The sequence below is a fragment of the Eulemur rufifrons genome, chromosome 18 (assembly GCF_041146395.1).
Source record: "Eulemur rufifrons isolate Redbay chromosome 18, OSU_ERuf_1, whole genome shotgun sequence".
Lineage (NCBI taxonomy): Eukaryota > Metazoa > Chordata > Mammalia > Primates > Lemuridae > Eulemur > Eulemur rufifrons.
Window position 1 is genome coordinate 18,843,001 of NC_091000.1, and position 20,409 is coordinate 18,863,409.

Sequence of the window (20,409 nt, forward strand, 5' to 3'; positions counted from 1 at the left end):
CACCTGGGGCTAGTCTGATTTAGTTTTGTATCCTAAGCAGCAAGCAAAGGGCCTGAGGTATAGTAGGAAATTGATTTCCTGTTTGTTTAATAGATTAATGGATTATTTGATGCTCTTTTTTCAATAAGTAAATTTGACACTACTTAGTAACAACATAATCCTTAATAAGGAATAATTTTTCCTATTTGAATAATTAATTTCAGAAAATTCTTGCTCATCTTCACACAAAATTCAGATATAGACTCCTTCTTAAATTAAAATTCAGTGTGTATATTTAAAGCATGTTTCAGCTGTAACCATCAGTTAGTCAATTGTCTGATTTTATCTTGGAAAGAGCAGGATGAGTGATGAGGAACCATTGTTGTTTTTTTTTTTTTTGTTCTTTGCTTTTTCTGGCTTGTTTCCAGAGAACATACCTTTCTTTGAAAACTGAAATCGCGTATCCATTGATAGCATCCTACTCACAGTGATATGGTCATAAATTAAGTAAGAATGAAACTGTATTGGAAAAAATAATCAAACCATGTTATTTTATGGGGATTGTTAGTTGTAGTCAGTAAGTATTTATAACTGGCATAGCCTTTTCCAGTACTTTGGAGACTAACTTCAAATCTTGCATCAGTGTACAGATGTTTTATTTTGAACATTTTTTTCTTTCTATTGGGAGAGTACATTTCTGTAGCAGTTCAAATATTTCTTGAAAATGAAATATCAAAAATATATTTTAAGCTTTTAGTCATACTGTTACTCCACTAAAAACTTTAGTACTTTGGTTTTGACAATGAGAAATAGCAAAGAAATAACTTTCCATGCCAACATGCCTTTGGAAAGAAAATTTATTTTGTCCTTTTTTAATTTTTGACATTTAAAAAATTTTCCTCCTATTCATTAGTTTTTCACTCTGATAATCATCATGGGATCATCCTTAGGACTTTCATTACCCCATCTAATTGTCATAGTTGGCGGTTCACCCAGCTCTTCATTTCGCACATAAAACACCATTCTCTTCATTTGTGTTTGTATAACAATGAAATACGCTAGTGCAGTGGACAAACTGGCTTTTACCTCATTGACTAAACGTACATTAAGTGCCTACTCTGTATTAGGTATTATGCTAGAAACTGATCTAAATGTTTCATAGTTTGAAGCTCAGCAGAGAAGCAAGCTTTCTGAGATCATTGAAACGGGATTTCTAAATATCCTTAAAGCACAGTTCAGTTAAAAAAATATTTTGAAAAGTGAGTTCAAGACTTTTAGAAGACATTTTACATTTTAGATCATATAAAAATTTTATTTATTGTTGTTTATTGATGAGCTAATGCTGTTTCACATAAATTAAATTTGTTATAGGTTTGAAGTAAAAAAAGAACACAAAACTGTAAAATGGGCCTTTAGTTTTAAAGTTTGAGATAGTTGTTTAAAAGATATAAGGAAATATAAGCATTATAGACTAATAACCAAATGAAATAGCATAGCATAGCTATAAGTGAAAATTTTGTCTTTTTTTTATCAAGTAATAGAAATTTCTGCAAAGATGAAGACTGTTATGCAAAGGTGAAGTGAGGCAGAAAGATTATTTTGACATTGCAGTAATTCCATGAAAACAACCATAGCCAGGCCTCATGTTGGGCACTAGAAAGCCACTAAAGATGAAGTCTGTGCTCTCATGGCGGCTGCATTCTCTTATTGTACTTGTGCAATAATTGTTCTCTTGTAGTGTTCCCCCTGGTTTTAAAAAATTATTATTATTTTCTAATTTTAAAAAAGATAATCTGATTGATTCAGCCCAGCCTATGATTCATTCCTCTTGGGTCATGTATTCCGACTCCTTCCCTAATCTTTGGATTGTAGGGGGGGAAGAGGAGCTTGATATATTTTATTTTGAGTTGCTCCTTTTAACAGATAGTATTATAGTTTGTTAAGTGAGATTGGGAAGTTTATATAGGGTAGGACAATGTATTAATAGGCTCAGAGCGACAAAACTTAACTCACAGTACAACACATACCACAGATCAATATACATTGTCTTTTTTCTCTTCTTTGTGCCTCTTATTTTAGACAGAACAGTAATTCATTATGTAGAACATAAAATATTGAGTTAATGAATCTGTTGTTTTGGCTTGTGTATCTGTTAGGTATTGTCACAATAAAGAGCCACAAAATCTCAAAGGTCCATGAAAATACACATTTATTCTCATACATTGGTGAGTAACTGTGATTGGGTTGCTCTAAGCTAGGCTCAACTGGAAAGCTTGCTTCAGTCTACAAATCTTTCTACTGGGATTCCTCTACTCAGTATCTGCTGTCCTCCTTCTGGTACCAGTGGGCTAGCAAGGACAGATTGTTCGAATCACCATGGAAGAGTTACAAGAGAACAAGCACATTTCAAGCCTTTATTTGTGTCATATTTGTAAATATCCCATTGTCCAAAGCAAGTATCATGAGTAAGCCCAAAGTCAAGAGGCAGGGAGAGAAATTCCACCTTTAGTGGAAGGGACTGCAAAGTTACTTACAGGGAGAGATGAAGAATTGGGACCAGTAATTCAGTCTACCACAGCTTGTACCTTTAGTACAAATCAAACAATTTTCTTTGTTTTCCAACAGTCTCAATAGAAGCCCTCTTTATTTCAGAGTATCCAGTATTTATTATGCAAAAAGAAGTGAAGGAAAAATTAGTGGCATTCTTTTGTTTGTTTGTTTTATACTGAATTTTCCCTTTGATATGTTTCTACCACATTCAGACTAACATCTATTAAAAAGTATACTACAGAATGCTTTTGCAGGGTGTTTGTTTTGAAGAATAGTATAAAAATTTCCATAAGTTTCATATGTAACCACACATATTTTAACATGATCTTTTATTCTGCATTTACTTTTGGGCATCCTTAAGAATCTGTTAAAATGCAGAAATTATGCAGTATTGATTTCAGGAAAAGTTGAAGTGGTTACACATGGTTGCCTTTGCCTTAAAAGAAATCCTTATTTGGTTCTAATTTGAACAATATTGAAAGCACAACAAAACTAGCTTTTTATTAAGTCACCACACATTTAGTGAGTTATGGAAAGCATTTTGTTTCAAGAATGGAGTTAACTATGTCTTATCCATACTTCTAGCCATTCTTGTCATTTCTGGCTACTCTCCAAGCCTGCCTGTTACTGATACATATTTCTTCCTAGTAAGAAATGCATCAAAATTGCAGGAACATATGCTGCCGACTGTTAGAAGAGTTTTAGTGGTGAGAGATTAATGTAATTGCTTTTGTTTGAGAAATATAATTGGTCACAGTTACATATATCTTGCATATGTGAGAAATACATTGTTTTAAAACTCACTATATTTAATTTAACTTTGCTTTTAAAAATGAAACTAAAAAGAATCTAAAATATATATATGCTTCCATTATTCCTAATATTTCAGAATACTTGGACTAGAACAGTACATTTTTGTATAAAGTAAATGAACAGATTTCTAAATATATATAATTTAATTTGAATTTAAGGTATAAAGTTTTAAATGACAAAATGCTTATTAGCCTAAAGTTCCAAAAAGAATAATATTCTAATTCTCTAATTACATGTTACTTCATCAAATATTATCATTATATCATATTTCTTTTACTAAAGTGTTTTCTATAAAACAGTATAGTAAAATGGTGTTTAGTATATGTGATTTAAATTCTCATCTTCTAGTAAAATGTAATGTTTATTCAATTTTTTCTTTGAGTTCTAAAGAAACAAATATATACCTAAGTGCATAGATCTACTTTCTGATGATTCCTGAAACTTCAGTAGAGTTTAGGCCCACAACAGGCTTATGTTTTCAAGATTTTGTGGTAGCAACCCTCATGTTTTTCCCCTAATAGGTCACATCTAGTCCCTGCCAGTCTTTCGTAGAATAGAATCATAGATCTTTTCTCCAAAGTTTGATTTCTCCCATTTTCTTCAAGATTTCAGTTTCAAAATTTCAGTAATACCATCAAGATGAGACAGCACACTGTTATTTCAGCCACCACAGACTCCTTTGAATTAGGTTGGTTATACATAATAAATAAATAAATACCTAAACATATCGTTCATAGAGTAAGAACAGACCTTGCATACCTACATAGTCCAAACATTACATTCCTGACATTTAGGGCATTTAAATGTAAACTGTTCTTTGTTAGGGCCTTCTCATAACTAAAATATGAGTCACTTGCAAACCATAATAGATTTTGGCTCTGCTACATGATGAAGTGTTCTGGATGTAGTGAAACATTTCACCCAGACCCATGGCAGTAGAATTCCCCGTGGTCACCCAAAATAGGGAAAGAAATGAAGAACAAAATTAAAGGAAATATGCAGACTCTGGCACCATCCCTTCATGGCAATACGGCTCTTGACTGTTGTTAAGAAATGGAAGTACTTACAGCTTAAACCCATAAATGATAATATAAGAAGGTGTTGAATTTTTTTTTCCTAATGGCTGAATTTGACTGTCTACTTGATTCCCTCGTTTAAGGTCAAGTTGCAGAGTATTCCTTTGCACACACTGATGCACCCAGCCTGTCACTGCACTGTGGGCAAACTCACACTCCACACTCTGAACTCAGCTTGGGCAGGAAAGGTGGAGTTTTCCTTTTCAGAGCCAAAGGAAGTGACAGCTCAGGCATAATGATTGTACTGATTCTGGTGTGGGTTTCAGTTTGGTTCATTTGCTTTCAACGTCAGCTCCTCACTTGAAACTCCATATAGGACATTAAATTGTAGGTTTCCAGAGTCTTGTTTCACTCCGGCCAAGTGAAATTGTTCCGAGTGTAAGATTATATATTTTTCCTCGCTGAATTTCAATAGTACCTACACAACATAAACTTAGGGCATCATCTAGCAAAGGGTTATTGGAATGACATCGTGATGGCCTATTAAGGGTAATGCACATTCGAATGAGCTCAGTTATTCTTTCAGGTTTACTGGTGCTTCTCATGGTATTTAATGTAGCAGCTTCTGAAGTAGGGACGGGGATTGCTTAAGACCTTTTATTCCAATCTTCTAAATGAGAGATTTTCTAAACAAACCATATAGAAGATGTTTTCCTGAAGCTTTTTTAATTTTCAGTCATCATTATGCGTATGAAGTTATTGCATTTTTGTAAAATCAGCAGCTCATTTGATTTCATAACATAAACATTATATATGATGTCATAAGGGGCACATATGGCAATCAATATGATTAAATTGGTTCTAAATATCACTGTGACAGAGAACAACTTTGATAATACTCTTGGTATACCAGTAAAATATCTACTTTATTATTACATTTGCTGAACATGTAACTGTAACATAAATGTGAAAATAACCCAGATTTGCTATAAAAACGGAAATATCTCTAAAGGAAAAGTTATGTGCCAGGTATAGATAAGTTGTCACAATGAGCAGAACAAATTCTTGCTTTCGAAATCTCAGAATCTAGAAGTCTCTAAATTTCTAGACTATGTCTAGAGTAGAACAATGATCTTCAGTAACTGGAGGAGATTTGCAATTACCAATTTATGTAATTTATATGTATTAAATAAATGAATGCTATAAAATACTATTTTTGAAATAAATATTTTTTGACAGAACTCCTAATTACAAGGTATATTTAAATGCAATCTTGATATCATTATTTTAATATATTTAGAGATAATATTTCTGAATTCTAAACTATATTTTTAGGGCGAAGCTTGTCACAATTTTTGTTGTCTAGGTCTGGGGTCCCCAACCCCTGGGCCGTGAGCCCGTGTTGGTCCATGGCCTGTTAGGAACCGGGGCGTGTATCACTGCCTGAGCTCCACCACCACTGCCCCACCTGGGTCCATGGAAAAATTGTCTTCCAGGAAACCGGTCCCTGGTGTCAAAAAGGTTGGGGACCACTGGTCTAGGTGATAGTATTATGCAAGGAATTTAGTTTAGGGGTGTCAGTTTCACATAAATAAAAAGTCAATAATGTAAATCATTATTATTGCCACTAAACAAAGCAAATAATCAAGCACCATTGGCCTTGATGCATCAGATCTTACTATTTTATAGTTCCTATACTTTCTGTTTATCTTGCCAACTATTTAAATGTCAGTCATTTCTGAAAATGAATATTTACAGGTTGCATCTTTTAAGAAAGAAACAGCTTTTTGTAGACATTTTAAAAGCACTCACTCTCACTGGTATCTACAGAGAATTTAACTAAATTATCTTTATTTGTAGTATATACCCATGACCTTCCTGCTGAATGATTATAGTCTTCCAGTGAGATTGATAAGACAAACACGCAGATTATTTTCTTTTAATGTAAATGTAAATAACCTAAAAATGGACAAGGGTGTGCATAAAATAGTGTTTGTAAAGCAGCCCATCAGATATTAATTTTCTCAAAAATCATTTTCTTGTGGTTGACATCAAATGCGTATTTTATATGAAAGATCATTGTCTTTGAGCAAAGATCAGAGAGAGGCACTGTGTGGTCTTAGGCCACATCATTCAGCTTGCTTCCCAGGTCTGGCTCTCCCTACAGGTCCCTGGAAAAATCAATGGGCTAGAGTTAGGAGATCTAAAATTTTTTTGTTAGACAAATTACTTGACACTTCAATGTCTTGGTTTTGATTCTCCGTAACATAAGAGAGATGGACTTCATGATATTTAAGTTTCCTTAAAAAATATTAATACTTCTAATTGCAAATGAATGGATTTCTGAACTTTTAGTGTACTGTATAAATACTACAATCTCCCAAATTAAAAGAAAATATATTATTTTTCATTCTCATTTGAGCACCATTCTGTATAGGTTGCAGGATGGATGCGAATTAAAATGCTTTATAGTTTTTTTCATCTACTTCATTAAGAACCATTTTATTTAACTTGCACAGAGGTTATGCATTTAAGAATATGTTTTTAATTGTGGTTGAGGTGGTGACCACAGGGCAATTATCAGTTTATTAACTGGGGAATGTACTCATCATGGACTTTGCTATTTTAGTCAATTCCTCAAACTTGCATATAATATCTTACTTTCATAATATCAATTTAAGTCAGTGAAATATCATGTTTTATAATTAGATCTAGTTTTATAGTTATAATAATGGTTTGATAATTGTTATTGTTAAATAATGATCATGTAGTTATATGCTGATATATTTGGTTAAAAAATTAAAAAACAAATCTCCAAGATATAATATCATTCTTGAGTCACTACAAATTAAAATGATAGACTGCATATTACAGAAAAAAATTAAAAGAGAAAAGCATTATAAATTTTATAGCACTATTCCCATAGTTTTATTTTTCATTTTTTAATATCCATTTCACTATTCAGCAAGCTGAATACCAGGGACTTTATTTCTTTAGCATAAAGTAGTTTGGTAACAATATTTAAAGCTGTATTTTTAATTTAACATTACCTTTACAAAACTACCAAAAGACAGACCATTTTTGAAGTAACTGGTCATTAGCTCCCTCAATGTCTGTCATCTTTTATATCTAAATAAAATTATTTTATTTACCAGGTTTCACTGTCTAGAGAGCAGGATCTTAGTCAAGAAAGTTATTATTCTAAAGGTCCCTAAATGGTCACAATAGTCCTGGAAGTAGACAAAACCTGTGGTTCAACCATTAGCTGTGGCTGATGTATTTGTTAGGGGTAAGTCAAACACAAATCTACCAAATGCCCTTCTTGTAACTGTAGCAGGTGAAAGCACATATGTTCTTTAAGGGCCAAATATCTAAGCACAACAGTCAGCATTTGATAGGCATGCATAAAATATGAGGGTGTCTTATCTTAACAGGGTAATGTTTGTTTCATCTTTGCAGGACATTTTTCACAAACTTTCAGAGTTGATACCTTGAAGTTGTCCCCAACTTAAGTTATAAATCTGTTGGCAGTATTTGTTTTCTTTTTATTTAAAATACAGCAACCTCATGAAGAAAAGCTTCTGAGTTTGAAATGTGATTTTTTTTTTTTTGCAAAATGAATATTCAAATGATATTATTTTACCTCTGGTCTAAACAAATGTAAAGATAAATGTAAAACACCAAATGGGCAATGCTAGCACTAAAAGCTTAGCTATGCAGTAGTGTTTGGTTTGTCTTTTAAAAGAATAGAATATATTTTGCAACATATACATTGTTTAGTTTTAGAATAATGTTGTAGGTTGTTTTCAGATCTCAGAATTTTAAACTGCTAATACTCATTGTCTGTATTCTTTAAAATGACCCAATCTGTATAGAAAGAAAGGGGTCTATAATACATTATAATGTCTTAATTATTTCCGGATATCTTCTCTAAACTTTTAATGTTTGATTCTTGTTTTGTATGTTAACATTTTAAAACAAATCATACCAAATCTTAGTCCAAAGAGGGTATAGTAATGGTTGGTGTCAGATCCAAGAGAATAAGCCAAGGACATGTTAGGATCTGGAATCATCAGGAAAAAATGGTAACAGCCAACAGCAAGAGGTAACGCAGCTAAAAAAAATTATCTATGGTGTGATGGACAAGCTTCTTGGAATAAAGATGTCAACAATATGTTTTCCCAGGGATAAATGTATATGCTCCTATTTAAAAACATTCTATTAACATACTTCACCTATTTTCTGCAATGGATGGTGACCTGTCTTATTTTCTTTCATATTTTAGTGACTAACACATACCTGTTGTGTGATAGATTCTAAAATATTGAATGAATAAATGTTAGACTGGGTGACCACAACACAGGCACATAGGTCACAATCTTGCAATTCTTTGTAGATAGAAAGATCTACAGTAGGGATTAGGATAAGTGAAGGGATTGCAGGACAACACTTACCTATGCTAAGATCAGATTCCAGAATCACTTATTCTTAAATCAGCAGTTTTCAGTCTTTGGAAATACATTTATATAAGCTCTTCCTACACAATGCTTAGTACACATTCAATATGTACCAGAGATGAACAACAGATTATATTGATTGAATCTGGTTGTGGGACTAGAATTCTTATTGATTGAATACTTTTTCTCATAGCCTGTCTCTGGCTCTAAAGAACCTCCTAGGTCTGCCCAAACAGCATAAAATCCAAGATCTTGACATCTTTCTGTTCCAGGAACCGCGCCAAGAACTTTCTTAACCTATATCATCAAAGTTGAGTCTTCCTAAAATGCTCTAAGACCCATATTATTATCCTGATTTTTAAGATGAAGGACTGAGGCCAAGAGAAATTAAGTGCCCAAGTTCATCCAGCTAGTAAGTGGCAGATCAGAATTTGAACTTCATGTGTCTCTAATTCTAAAACACATGAAAGTTGGAAATGATTCTAATAGGATGCAGTTGTGGCTATTGTGGGTCTTTTCTTAAAGGAAGTGGTGTAGATAATGATTGTTGCTAGCTAAAATCAGGAGTAGCAGATTTCCAACTTCTGAGACTCCCTGTCTGAACCATTCCCTGGAGTCATTTGAGGCATTTGCTCTATAATCCTAACTCTCCCACTAAAAGGTGGAACTAGAAGTGTAACAATTATTTGGTACTTAATTTTGTGTATTATTTTCTGAGGTTTTCTCTTTTTATCAATTTCTCATTCATTTCTTTGTCCAGCTCTCCTACATTTCCCACTCATTCCTTGTCAAAGAATAATGACAATCCAACATATTGTCTCTCCCCCTCCTCTTGACCTCTTTCCCCTACCCTCCAAAAGGAGGAAAACCAGAATTCTTTTGTTCTCCCATTCTCCTCATATCCACCCTCATCACTCTTGGATCTAATGGAGTTTTTGCAGCATAACTCTAAAAGATGACATTCTATCTGATGAGAAAAAAAATGCCCTGGTTATATCCTAGCTAAATGGATGAGTGGGTTTTTCTCCATGACTTAATTTTGTGATCCATCTGGGGAAGCTTTCAGTTTTACTGGCAGCTGTCTTCTTTTTTTCTAATCAGAACACCAGCTTTTAGCACCTAGCTCAAAAGACAAAACACAGGGTTTGAAGTTATTGTTTAGACTTCACAAATCCTTTAAACAATTTTTTATAGGTAGGGAAACAAACAAGTAACCCTGGCTAGGATCTTTCAAGAAAAACTGTTGATATTTGTAACCTATATAAACATGACAACTGTGATCATTTGGTTTCAGTCACAAATAAAAAGTGCTAATAGGAGTGGAAATAAAAAGAGATGTGTGTGTTTTTCTTCCCTGAAAGGCTGAGGGTTGACGTTACAGGGAGAAATTCTGAGTGTTTCTTAAAACAACATAATAACTTCTTTATTTCCCCTAGACATTAGTTGTCAATATGCAAACATTTCAGGAAGAAATTTTACACCGCTTCATCTACATGTCAGATGGCATTTAATGATTGAATGACAGATGGTTCCAATCCTTGGCAGTTCCTCACTGATATGCATATCTAGGGATTAAAATGACAGGTGATCCGTGACTTTTCTTGCATAAACTCCATGGCAATTATTTAAAATCAATTACTATCAAAAAGTCAAACAATCTTAGCTTCTACTTTATGTTTTCCCATAAAGATTTCACAACTTTCCCTAGGAGTAGTTTCTGTTGTTTGGATGTTATATGCAAAGGTTCAGATTCATTTTGGTAGTCTCAGTTGCAAGGGTTCTTGGTATGCATTTTACTTGGTATCTTGCAGACACATGGTGGCATTCATGCATTGTTTGTTTCTCTCTTTGTAGGTAGAAATAACACTTCAGGATATCAATGACAATCCACCTGTATTTCCAACGGACATGCTGGATCTCACTGTAGAGGAGAACATTGGAGATGGCTCTAAGATTATGCAACTGACAGCCATGGATGCTGATGAGGTAGCTCAGAACATGTCTCTGAATCTTTAAAACTGAGTATTGCAGTGATTTATCAAATGTTTAGATATGCTGACAACTTTAATTACCCAATAATCAAGGTTAAGCATTGTGTGCTCCTTTCCAAAGAAAATTGATTCTTGAAATGTGATGTAAGAATGTTAAGATAGAGACTATCAATAGGTAATTTCCTTTTATTGGGAATCCACAACTCAGTTAATTGCTGATTGCATCTCAGATTTCTTAGTCAAATTATTTTATTTTCTCAAATAATAAAAATATCTAAAGACATATCTCCTTTTTATACCTTTATTATCCCAATTGGCTATCTTATAGCAGCTAAGGATTGATTTATATTTGTAATTCTAACAAGCAAATAATTTAAAATTACAGAATTTTAAGGTTACCTTACAATTTTTCATTTAATTTGCATGCATGTGTATATATACACACATATATCTTTAAAAACAAAATACATAGTTCAATAATATCCTCATGTATTTTTAGGATATTATCTTGGCAAGCTCATGCTTTTTCAATTCCTTTAATAAACAGAAATTTCATGTGTAGTGGTGAATGTGAAATTTGGGGGCACAATTTTTTATATGTTTATGGAGTACAAATGTAATTTTGTTATATGCATAGGATTATGTAATGGTGAAGATAGGACTTTTAGGGTACCCATCATCCAAATAATATGTATTGTACTGATTAAGTAAATCTCTCATCATCCACCCCTCTCCCCCTCCCTCACCCTTCTCAATCTCCTTTGTCTGCCATTCCACACTCTATATTCATGTGTACACATTATTTAGCTCCCACTTATAAAGAAGAATTTTCAGTATTTGTCCTGTTTCTGACTTATTTCACTTAAGATAATTGCCTCCAGTTCCATTCATGTTGCTGCAAAGGACATGATTTCATTCTTCTTATAGCTGAATAGTATTCTATTGTGTGATACCACATTTTCTTTATCCAGTCATCCATTGATGGAAAGTTAGGTTGATTCCCATCTTTGTTATTGTGAATTGTGCTGTGATAAATGTAAGGGTGCAGGTATCTTTTTGATATAATGATTTCTTTTCCTTTGGGTAAATACCCCAGTAGTGGGATTGCTAGATCAAATGGTAGGTCTACATTTACTTCTTTGAGGAATCTCTATACTGTTTTCCATAGAGGTTGTACTAATTTACATTCTCACCAATAGTGCATAAGTGTTCCTTTTCTCCATATTTTCACCAACATTTGTTATTTTTTGCATTTCTATTAATAGCCATTTTTACTGGTATAATATAATATTTCATTGAAGTATTAATTTTCATTTCCCTGATGATTGGTGATGTTGAGCATTTTTTCATATGTCTATTGGCCATTTGTATGTCTTTTTTGAAAAATGGCTATTTATGTCTTTTGCCCACTTTTTAATGAGGTTATTTGGTTTTATTTTGTTTCTTGATTTTGTTTTTGAGATGTTTGATTTCCTTGTACATTCCAGATATTAATCCTTTGTCAAAATATAGTTTTTAAATATTTTCTCCCATTTTTCAGGTTGTCTATTCACTCTGGTGATTACTTCTTTTGCTGGGCAGAAGCTTTTTAGGGGGTACAATTTAGATCACTATTTTCTATATTCATATTTTAAGTTGAACCATGTAATCACCATGGTCCAAATGGTATGGAAATTTATATAATTGTCATTTACATATTTTTCCCATGGAAAAAAATTCACAGCTTGTTTTTGCCTTCTTACTGGGTAAAGAGTTTAATTAACGCTCTGGTGTTGAGGAAAGAGGAATAACCTTCCCAGACACCAGGGTCTCCTTACCTTTTGCCCCTTAAGCCAACCCCAACACAGAGAAGGGAATTTAATTTCCTTACTCTCTTCCAAACTCCAGAAATATCTGAAAATTTGATTTTTGGTTTATAAGTAAATTCATAAATTTATTTCTTTAACTTTAAAAAGGTGAATAAGTAAGATTAATTTTAATAGCAAATACAGAAATGTAATGACTCGGTCATTTACAAATTTTACCAAAATCTAACTAGTAAAAGGGAACAGAATAAAGTATAGACATTTAGATAATTATAGTTTCCTGTTAGAAAAGATTTGGTGTCTTGTTTTTAGTAACTTCCACTCAATTTTATGTAGAGAAAAGTTCACACTTATTCCACATTTAGCTGTCATTAAAAGAGTTATGTGACTGAACACTTCTATTATTGTAGATACATTTTATCACTATTTAGTCAATGTTTATATATGTAAACATTTAAACATAAATGTTGCTATAATTTAATAAATATTTTAATTTTCTTAAGGTTTATAATATATTTGGATATATCAATTCATAAAATTTCTTTAACTCTTATTTGAAAATAGCAATAACAACCAAAAAAAACCACATGTAATTGACATAAGACAATTCACATCAAACAATTGAAGTTGTAATGGCTATTTTATTGGCTATACTCTCTGTAGGAATAGAGCAAATAAAACTCATTTGTTTGAAATGATTTATTCTAATCATGTCAAAAGAATGAAGCAATAATCATGTTAATTATAATATATATTCTAATGGGATGGCTGTTTACTCCATGGAATATTATAATTAGAGTGGGATTATTCAGTACAAATTACAGTGAGTCAAAAATAAAATTGTATTTGGAAATTTAGTTGTTTTAATCATCATACTTCTCTCTTAAGAACTGATTATATCAAAGAGATGCAAACATTCAAAGCTTTTAACATTATGCTCTTGATACTGTTATAATTTTATTTCTCTCCCTATATTTTCCTTTAAGGAATATTACAAATAAGTGTTAATATAAATGCAGTGCTGCCTGCATGTTTATTTTTTTCTGACTTCTGTGTGTGTGTGTGTGTGTGTGTGTGTGTGTAATGTGTATATGTACTCACACTTCCATTGCCTTCAAGTTCATCTTTTGAATGTCTTTATGTATCTAGGTATTTATACTAACACTTATTTTAGTGAATATTGTTTTATTTCTATTGAGCTTTGTTTTCTTAAGTTTAAAAAATACTTAATGAACAATGCAGGTTTTATCACTTAGACATTTAGTTTAAAAGATACTGAATGTAAAATGATGGTATCTAGGATATACAAGAACTGCATTTGGGATGAGACAGGGTGGGCTAATACCAGGCAGAAAGTGTAAAGCTATAAAGTAGGAACAGACAAGGGAAATAGAGGGAAGGTTGTTAAAATTCCAGGGGAGAGAGGAATGCTGACAATATGTGCAAGGTGTGACTTTATGCCTGAAGGCATAAAGATCACCACATTCTTTGTAATGAGTTCTGTGTGTGTGTGTGTGTGTGTGTGTGTGTGTGTAGAAAGGCAGCAGAGGATGATGAAAGGGAGTAAGTAGGTGCACCTACAACTTTAAAGGCAAGGGAGACATTTTTGTAAAACTGCTTTAGGACCTTACTTTTTAAAGTTGAAGCTCATAAGGTTGTTTTTCTTCTTGAATACGTTTTCCCTTAAAAAATTTTAATAGTGTTTTAAAAACTACCAACTATAACTCTGACGTGAGGAACCCACATTTCTTTGGACCTATGCCAAGCAGAATGGCTTCTTATGGCATTTGGAATTTTTGACTGTTTCCCTTTTTTGAGTTGCTTAAAAGAAATTAATATTAATGTTTTTAATAATAGGTAAAACTTTATTCTGTTTTCTACTTTATTCTCAGTTCCTTACCCCTTAGTTGAACTTGGAAAAAAATACTTGAAATGTTTTCCCTCTTACCAAATCATGGCTCTGTTTTCTTTTTTCATCTAGTTTGAGTAGGACTCGAGATTATGTAGGTCATCAGCAAATTGTGTTTATTTTTTTATTATTATTTATATACTTTTACTTAATTACTTAAGCTAACATATAAGTATTAGTATGTTAGAGAAAGGGCTCTGGAGAACAAAACCTGGGTAATGGAATTACAATTTTAGAAAGCAACATGCACATGTTCAACTTAATTGAAATATCACTTGAAACATGTTTTGGATGAAGATACACATCTCTTAGAAGCACGTGACTCTGTCAGTCTGTTGTTCCCTTTTATGCAAAGAATGATTATTCTAGTAATGAGCCAGGATACTCACACTTTGCTTCATGGTACCATACTTGTTTTTGAAAATACTATTTAAGTTTGTAAAATGCATTTGCAATTTATAGCTATTTATTTTTAGAATTCCTTCCATGTGCTTTTGTCTCTGTGGTTCAGGAGAGTAGAATATTTTAACCAGCATTATTTCCACTGCACTGCAGCTGAAACACAATATTTGTTTCTTGACATTTTGCTGATATGGCACATTTTGGATATTAAATAAATATACTTTTCAAAAAAACCTAATTAAATCATTACTCTTGGCGAGGCATTTTCAGACATTCACTAGTATTAATTCACCACATCAGCGATTTTGAATAAGAAAAAATATTATTTTATCAACACAGTCTGATATGTCTTTGCTTCTTTTCAGAAAAATTATCACAACCTTAAGAATATTATTATTACAGTCATTTTGTAGAGAGGACATTTCTAAATATCAAACAATTTTTGTAATAGCTTTAAATAGGCTTTTGTTTCTTTGCTTTCCCTTAATTTTCAAATACTTACCATTGTAATAGGTCAAAATTGAATGTAGTTGTTTTCATACATGGGCTACTTTACTAAAATGTTGGAATTCCTAGTAAAATGGAACAAATAGTACAGAATATGGTCAGATTAGAAGTCTAAAATTCTTACTGAATGTTTTTGTTAAACCATAAAATTATAATAAATATGTTAGGTACTCCATGTACACCTGAATATACAAGATGAATATGGATAATGTGTTAGACTCGCTGTGCCATTATTAAATTAAAGTGTGCTTTGAGGCATTCATTTTACTAAATTTTCAGATTGGCTTGGGGAATGCCATACAAAAAGATAGCAAATACCACTACACATAAATTTTGAAAGAGGGAATATTTTTGCCTTAGACTGTTAGAAATCATTCCCTTATATGTTTGAACATGAAGGAAAAAACATATGTAAGCAATGAGGAAAAAGATGTATAGAAACATGGATGTTACAATCTTCCAGTATGTCAGCTTTAAATTCCTACACACTCAAAACTTAAGTTTTCCCTACTATTCTTCTTAAGATCTCTTTGTATGAATATTTTAATAAGCAAATTTTTAGAGGTTAATAACAGTAATAGTAATTGTTTATATGAGTATATCTAAATCAAAAAGTAATTTTTGAAGTCAATTCCAACAGTACTTATACCTCAGAGTCAAGATCAACAATCAGATATAATAGGAAATCAGAAATCATATTTTCCCTAGAATATACAGCAACTCTAACCATATTTTGATTTAAATTGTTCTTTTGCAGAGGTCTAAGTTGTCAAATACATCTAACCCATCACGTTAATCTGATAAGAAAATAGTAAAAATAAGAATAAAATAATAGCTAGCATTCTCCTATACTTAACATTTCTCAAGTGTTATTCTAGGTTTTTTAACATGTATTAACTAATTTAATCTTCACAACAACCCTAGATGGGGAGTAATATCATCATTCCAGATAAGGAAACATTGGCTCCAAGAGGTTAAGTACGAGGCCCAATGCCACACAACTAGTAAGTAGTGGAGCAGAGCCTCAACCCAGCAAGTGTAGCCCCAGAATGTTATGTCCCAATCAAAGCAGTGTATGTTTAACTCAGTATTATGATTATGACATACATAATTAAGAAATATCACTCTTCATTCTTCCCACTGCCAATCCCTTCCTCTGCTGCTGCTTCTCACTCCTTACGCATTCTTGTTCAGTCCTTATGCTGCTGCTGTTCCTTTCTTTATCTTTTCTAATTTAAATTCTGGACAACTTTTGCGGCTTCAAGATACCTCATACAATGACCCCCAGACGTTTTTCTCAAACCTCATTCCCACATCTCTAATCGCCAGATCACCGTTTCTACGAAGCTAGCCTTCAGTCACTGAACACACCACAAGTAAAATTTCACTTCATAATTTTTCCTACATCAAACCAGATCCTATTTCTGAAATGTCTTCAGTAATTCCCAGCCAAAGTAATCTGAAATTTAAAAACTTTTTTTTTCTTTTCTTTCACTTTTACTCATCACATGCGGTTGTTAAAAGAAGTGAGATTATATATGGAAATGTTGAACAAATGAGAGACATTATTATTTCCATGTCCAATAACCTGTCAAATCATACTAATTCCACTTGTATATTTTGCTGCGTACATTGTGATTCAGAATCTAAGATCTGAGGCAAAGATGGCCAGGATTTCAGTCCCTTTGTCTCAGTCTCTTTATATTTAAAATGGAGATTATAATAGTACTTAACTAAATAGTTTGCCTTTAAGAATTAAATCAATTAGTGCCCTTGAAGTGATGTGCTCAAAGCAGTGCTTAGCACCTAGTAAGCACTTAATGGATGTTCTATTTTTCCCAACCTTTCCTCTCCCTCTGCCAACTTTCTAGTTCAGAGTTCAGAGTTTTGAGTTCAAAGACCTGAGAGAACACATGAAATCACCCATGCTTTCATTGTATAGGACGGGGACTTGGGACTTGTTTCACCAACTTTGGGGAAATGAGGCCCATCTTTTGGTCCCAAACTCTACTTGGTGTTTCCCTTCTCTGGCCTTTTCTCACTCTAGTCCATAATACTATATCAATAACTTTTAAAGGGTGCTTCCAATTTAAACAAGAAATGAGTTTCTTGGCCATAGAATTCAAGCCAAGTTGTGTTCCATTTGAGATTCTGCAAAATATACTCATAACCTAACATTTTAGCTTAACTTTCTTCCTTTGTTCTAGATTAAAACTCTCCACTCTAACAAACTGTTCAACAGCGAAGTAAGCCAGGCGTATCATTTTCCCTCCCTCTGCACTTTTGCTTACACTCAAACATTTTTGTTAGTCTTTACTTTTTAAAAAAAATTTCTCATTCTACAAAACTCAGTTCAGCACCATAGTCTCCATTGTATCTTCCCTAAATAAAGCAACTCCAAATAATCCCTCTCCCTTGTCTTGGTTCTTAAAGTGTTATTGCAAGCCTCCTCTATTTAGCACCTGCCTTGTCATTTAATTACCTTTTCAGGCAATATCAGAAGGAACACAGCTCAGAGTCAGGCAGACTTGAGTTTGAAATCCACACTAACACTTACAGTGTGCCTGTGTGTGAAGGTGTACCTCATGGCGTAATGAATGAAGGTGAGGTAATGCGTGCATAGTGCTGCCACAGTGCCTGGCACTGAGCGAGCCTTCAGCAAACCTTCTGGCTAATGTGGTTACAAGTAATAGTATTATTGGTATTTTCCACAGTGACTATTTCACTCCTTTCCATGTGTATATTTTATGAGTTAAAAAAATAAAGCTAATATTGAAGGCTTAAACTTGTTATGTTATTTAGGGGAGTGAATGGTGAAAGACTATAAAATAGTATACTCTTCTGTTACCTTTCTTATTTTTTATTTTATTGTGGTAAAAACACTTAACAAGAAATCTACCCTCTTAATAGATTTTTAAGAGTGCAATACAGTACTGTTAACTGTAGGCACAATGTTATAGAGCAGAGCTCTAGAAATTATTTACCTTGCATAACTGAAGATTTATTTATGTATCAGATATGTAATTTACAAGCCTTCTGTTCTATTTCATAGTTCGTCTTTTCATTTTGTTGATGGTTTCCTTTACTATACAGAAGATTTTTAGTTTTATGCAGTGTTACTTGTCTGTTTTTGTTTTTGTTTCCTGTGCTTTTGGGGTTATGTCCATGAAACCATTGCCAAGACCATCTTTTAGTTTTCTTTTAGGAATTTTACAGTTTCATGTCTTATGTAACTCTTTAATACATTCCGTGCTGATTTTTGTGTATGGTGTAAGAAAACTGTCTAATTTCATTCTTTTGCATGTGGCTATCCAGTTTTCCCAACACTGTTTTTGGAAGAGGCTATCCTTTAGGCATTGTATATCCTTGGCACCCTTATCGACGATCAGTTGACCATTATGTGTGGATTTATTTCTGGGCTTTCTACTCTGTTCTATTGGTGTATATATCTGTTTTTATGCCAGTACTGTACTTTTGAAATTTACCTTAACTTTGTAATATATTTTAAAATCAGGAAGCATTATGCCTCCAGCTTTGTTCTTCTTTCTCAAGATTGTTTTGACTATTCAGGGTCCTTTGTAGTTCCATATATAAATTTTAGAATTGTTTTTCTATTTCTGTAAAAAATGTCATTAGGATTTTGATATAGATTGTATTGCATTTGCAGATTGCATAGATATTATGGAAATTTCAATAATATTGAGTCTTCTGATACATAGATATATCTTTCCATTTGTTTGTTTATTTCTTTCATCAATGTTTTATAATTTTCAGTACAAATCTTTCACCTCCTTAGTTAAGTTTACCTCCTATTACCTTTCAAAATCCTATATCATGTGAACTTAAAGCCAAAAAGCCTCACTTTGTCAAATACATGTTGAAAAGAAATATAAGGAGCAATGCTCTCACTTCTAGTATTCTAATTCCAGTAGTTCAGCTCCTTGGTCTCTTTTTTTAGGGTGCAAATGCTCTTGTGACATACACTATCATTAGTGGAGCTGATGATAGTTTCCGCATTGACCCTGAATCTGGAGATTTGATAGCAACCAAGCGGCTGGACAGGGAACGCCGTTCCAAATATTCATTGCTGGTTCGTGCTGATGATGGTCTTCAGTCCTCGGATATGAGAATTAATATCACTGTCAGTGATGTGAATGACCACACACCCAAGTTCTCCAGACCTGTGTACTCTTTTGACATCCCAGAAGACACCATCCCTGGTAGGTGACATGCCCTTAAGTATATTTTGTAAGGATCACCTTTGACTAAAATTACAGACTATATTTTGGCTGCTCTCAATTAGTGACTAATTTTTACCATATGCTACTAGCTATAAAAATATATATGCTGGATTTTTGAGTCTTTTAATTAACCATCTTTGCTACAATTCCCAAGCAAATTGCTAGATTTTTGAGACTGAATGAGGCTAGCCATTTATCTGATTACTAATTATAGGTATTTCTGTGTCTGAAAGTATTGTGACATGGCTTGTTAATTTTTCTGGCAACTACGGTTTGGATACTCTTTTTCCACTTTAAAAATGTCTAATGTGCTTATGCTGCTGTGTATAAATAGAACAAAAAAAGTACATGGAAAACTGTGACTACTGGTTCTAAATACTTACTGTGTGACCAAGGACAAATTAATTCATTTCTCTTAGCTTGAATTTTTTTCTTCTATCAAATAAAAACTAAATTCTGTTAGAGTTAGGGTAAAGGTTAATTTAGAAAATATTTGTGAGTTTGTATCATGAAACTTGGATATTGGCAGGTGCCCAGTATTACTAAAATCTGAATCTTGATTTATAATCTTGCCTCTTTGAACATATTATATTGGGATTGTTGAGTCTGAGTACTCAATATCCATATTTCTGGTATGTGTGTATGCTTCATTCCCATTATTGGAAATTTTTATCTAAAATTAAAATTTTATTCTGAATTACATTTGGAATGAGTATGCATGATAAGGCATATGGTCTGG

General features: G+C 32.9%; 1 protein-coding gene across 2 annotated transcripts in view; it reads left to right on the forward strand.

Annotated features, from left to right (window-relative positions):
* The window catches only part of FAT4 (FAT atypical cadherin 4), a 153,930-nt gene that overhangs the window by 64,111 nt on the left and 69,410 nt on the right, over positions 1 to 20,409 (forward strand). For both annotated transcript variants that reach the window (XM_069493145.1, XM_069493146.1), the window contains 2 exons: positions 10,670 to 10,801; positions 19,388 to 19,649. In XM_069493145.1, the coding sequence (XP_069349246.1) occupies positions 10,670 to 10,801; positions 19,388 to 19,649 (394 nt within the window). The remainder of the gene's footprint in view (positions 1 to 10,669; positions 10,802 to 19,387; positions 19,650 to 20,409) is intronic.